This window comes from Eimeria mitis, genomic scaffold (genome assembly GCF_000499745.2).
Source record: "Eimeria mitis Houghton genomic scaffold, Emh_scaff1948, whole genome shotgun sequence".
NCBI classification, from domain to species: domain Eukaryota; phylum Apicomplexa; class Conoidasida; order Eucoccidiorida; family Eimeriidae; genus Eimeria; species Eimeria mitis.
Genome location: NW_013570271.1, coordinates 1 through 1,849, shown reverse-complemented (window position 1 = coordinate 1,849; position 1,849 = coordinate 1). Strand labels below are relative to the sequence as shown.

Below are 1,849 nucleotides of genomic sequence, written 5' to 3'. Positions count from 1 at the left end.
GAGAGACAGAAGAGACAGAGGAGACAGACAGCTGATCCGAGCCCGTTGCAGATGTCTCCTCTACACCCCCTTCAGCAGCAGCAGCAGCAGCAGCAGCAGCAGCAGCAGCAGCAGCAGCAGGAGCAGCAACCAACTGCGGCTTTTGTAAACGCGAAGCATGAAAAGAAAAGAGTGCAGCAACAGCAGCAGAAGCCCCTCCCCCTCCCCCTGCTGCTGCTGCTGCTGCTGCTGCTGCACCCTCTCCTCCCCCCAGCCCCACCCCACACCTGGGATCGATCCCGCTGGCATCCCCCCGCCGTCTCCTCTGCCGCCTAGCGAGCTGCGCATACACCCCATTCCTCTGCTGCAGCTGCAGCTGCAGCAGGGGGTCGTTTATAGTTAGCGGCCTGCATGTCAGTCGTCCGCTTGTAGTGTAAGCACACAATACAACAATAGAACCAGGGGCCCCCGGGGGCCCCCCGGGGGCACCCGGGGGCCCCCAGGGGGCCCCCAGGGCACCTTGGGGGCCCCCCCATACACCCGGGCCGCTGATAGGCGCAGCACACCTTTTGCAGAATAAAACAAAACGAGAAGGAGGACGATCGTCAGCATGATCATCTGCTGCTGCTGCTGCTGCTGGTGCTGCTGCTGTCGCTGCTGCTGCTGCTGGTGGTGTTGGTGTGTTTTTTGCGCCGCAGAAGCGGCAGCGTATTCGGCGTGGGGGGCCCCCTGGGTACTGTGTATGTGGGCTGATGAGGGGCCCCCTGTGTGTGTAAGAGAGAGGTAAACTAAGAAGACAAGCACCAGCATAAGAATGAAAAGAAGCAGTAGCAGCAACGTCATCTATAGTTATCTGCTGCGGCTGCTGCTGCAGCCACGAAGAAGCAACCGGGGTACAGGCGGGGATCGCCTGGGATCGATCCCGGTGCTCGATCCCCCAACTTATACGCGGAAACATATTCACGCTTGCCTGCAGTGGAAACATATATATATATATATATATATATATATATATATATATATATATATATATATATATGTGTGTGTGTGTGTGTGTGTGTGTGTGTGTGTGTGCGTGTGTGCGTGTGTGTGTAAATGAAACAAACAAACAAAATAAAACAAAGCAAAATAAAATAAAACAAAACAAAATTAAAAAATAAAACAAAACAAAACAAATGAAAACAAAACAAGAAAAAACAAAAGAAAAAACAAAAGAAAAAAAAAACCAACTAAAACAAAACAAAACAAAAAAATAGAATAAAAAAAAATAAAATAAAAAAATAAGATAAAAAAATAAAATAAAAAATAAAATAAAAAAAATAAAAATAAAAAAAAAGAAGAAGTTACCTGCCAGGAGACTTCAACAGTTTCTCTGTTTATGATGGGGGGTAGGAGGCCGCAGTTTATTGTTTTTAGGGGAGAGGGAGCGAAGTTTATTCTGTTTTGGGGCTGCATGCGCATGCATGCATTGTGTGTATAGTTTATACTATTGTTTATATTTATATATTTATCTCCTTTTTTGTTTTTCTCTTTTTCTCTTTCTCCTTCTCTGTTTCTGTTTGTTTCTGGGTCTGTATCTCTATTTCCTTTTTTTGTTTTTTTATTTATTTTAATATTTTTATTTTTTTCTCTATTTTTATTTTTATTTATATTTATGTTTCCACCGCCAAGGTGGGGTTGTTGTACTTTTTCTGCTGCTGCATGCATGCGATTGGGGGGACAGTACGCGGGGTGTATACGCAGGTAGCTGCATATAACATCTTCGCCTCTGCAGGAGAAAGCAGCAACAATATCGTGGCTGCAGCAGCAGCAGAACCACGCAGCATCGATGCTTCTGCTGCAGCAACTCGGTTGCTGCTGCTCTCCCAAA

General features: G+C 46.3%; 1 protein-coding gene across 1 annotated transcript in view; it reads right to left on the bottom strand.

Annotated features, from left to right (window-relative positions):
- The window catches only part of EMH_0046300 (uncharacterized protein), a gene marked incomplete at both ends in the record, with an annotated part of 4,435 nt that extends 3,498 nt beyond the window's left edge, over window positions 1-937 (bottom strand). Inside the window, 1 exon segment of the mRNA XM_013496150.1 lies at window positions 3-937. Within this exon segment, the coding sequence (XP_013351604.1) occupies window positions 3-937 (935 nt within the window).
- Between the last annotated feature and the right edge of the window lie 912 nt (window positions 938-1,849).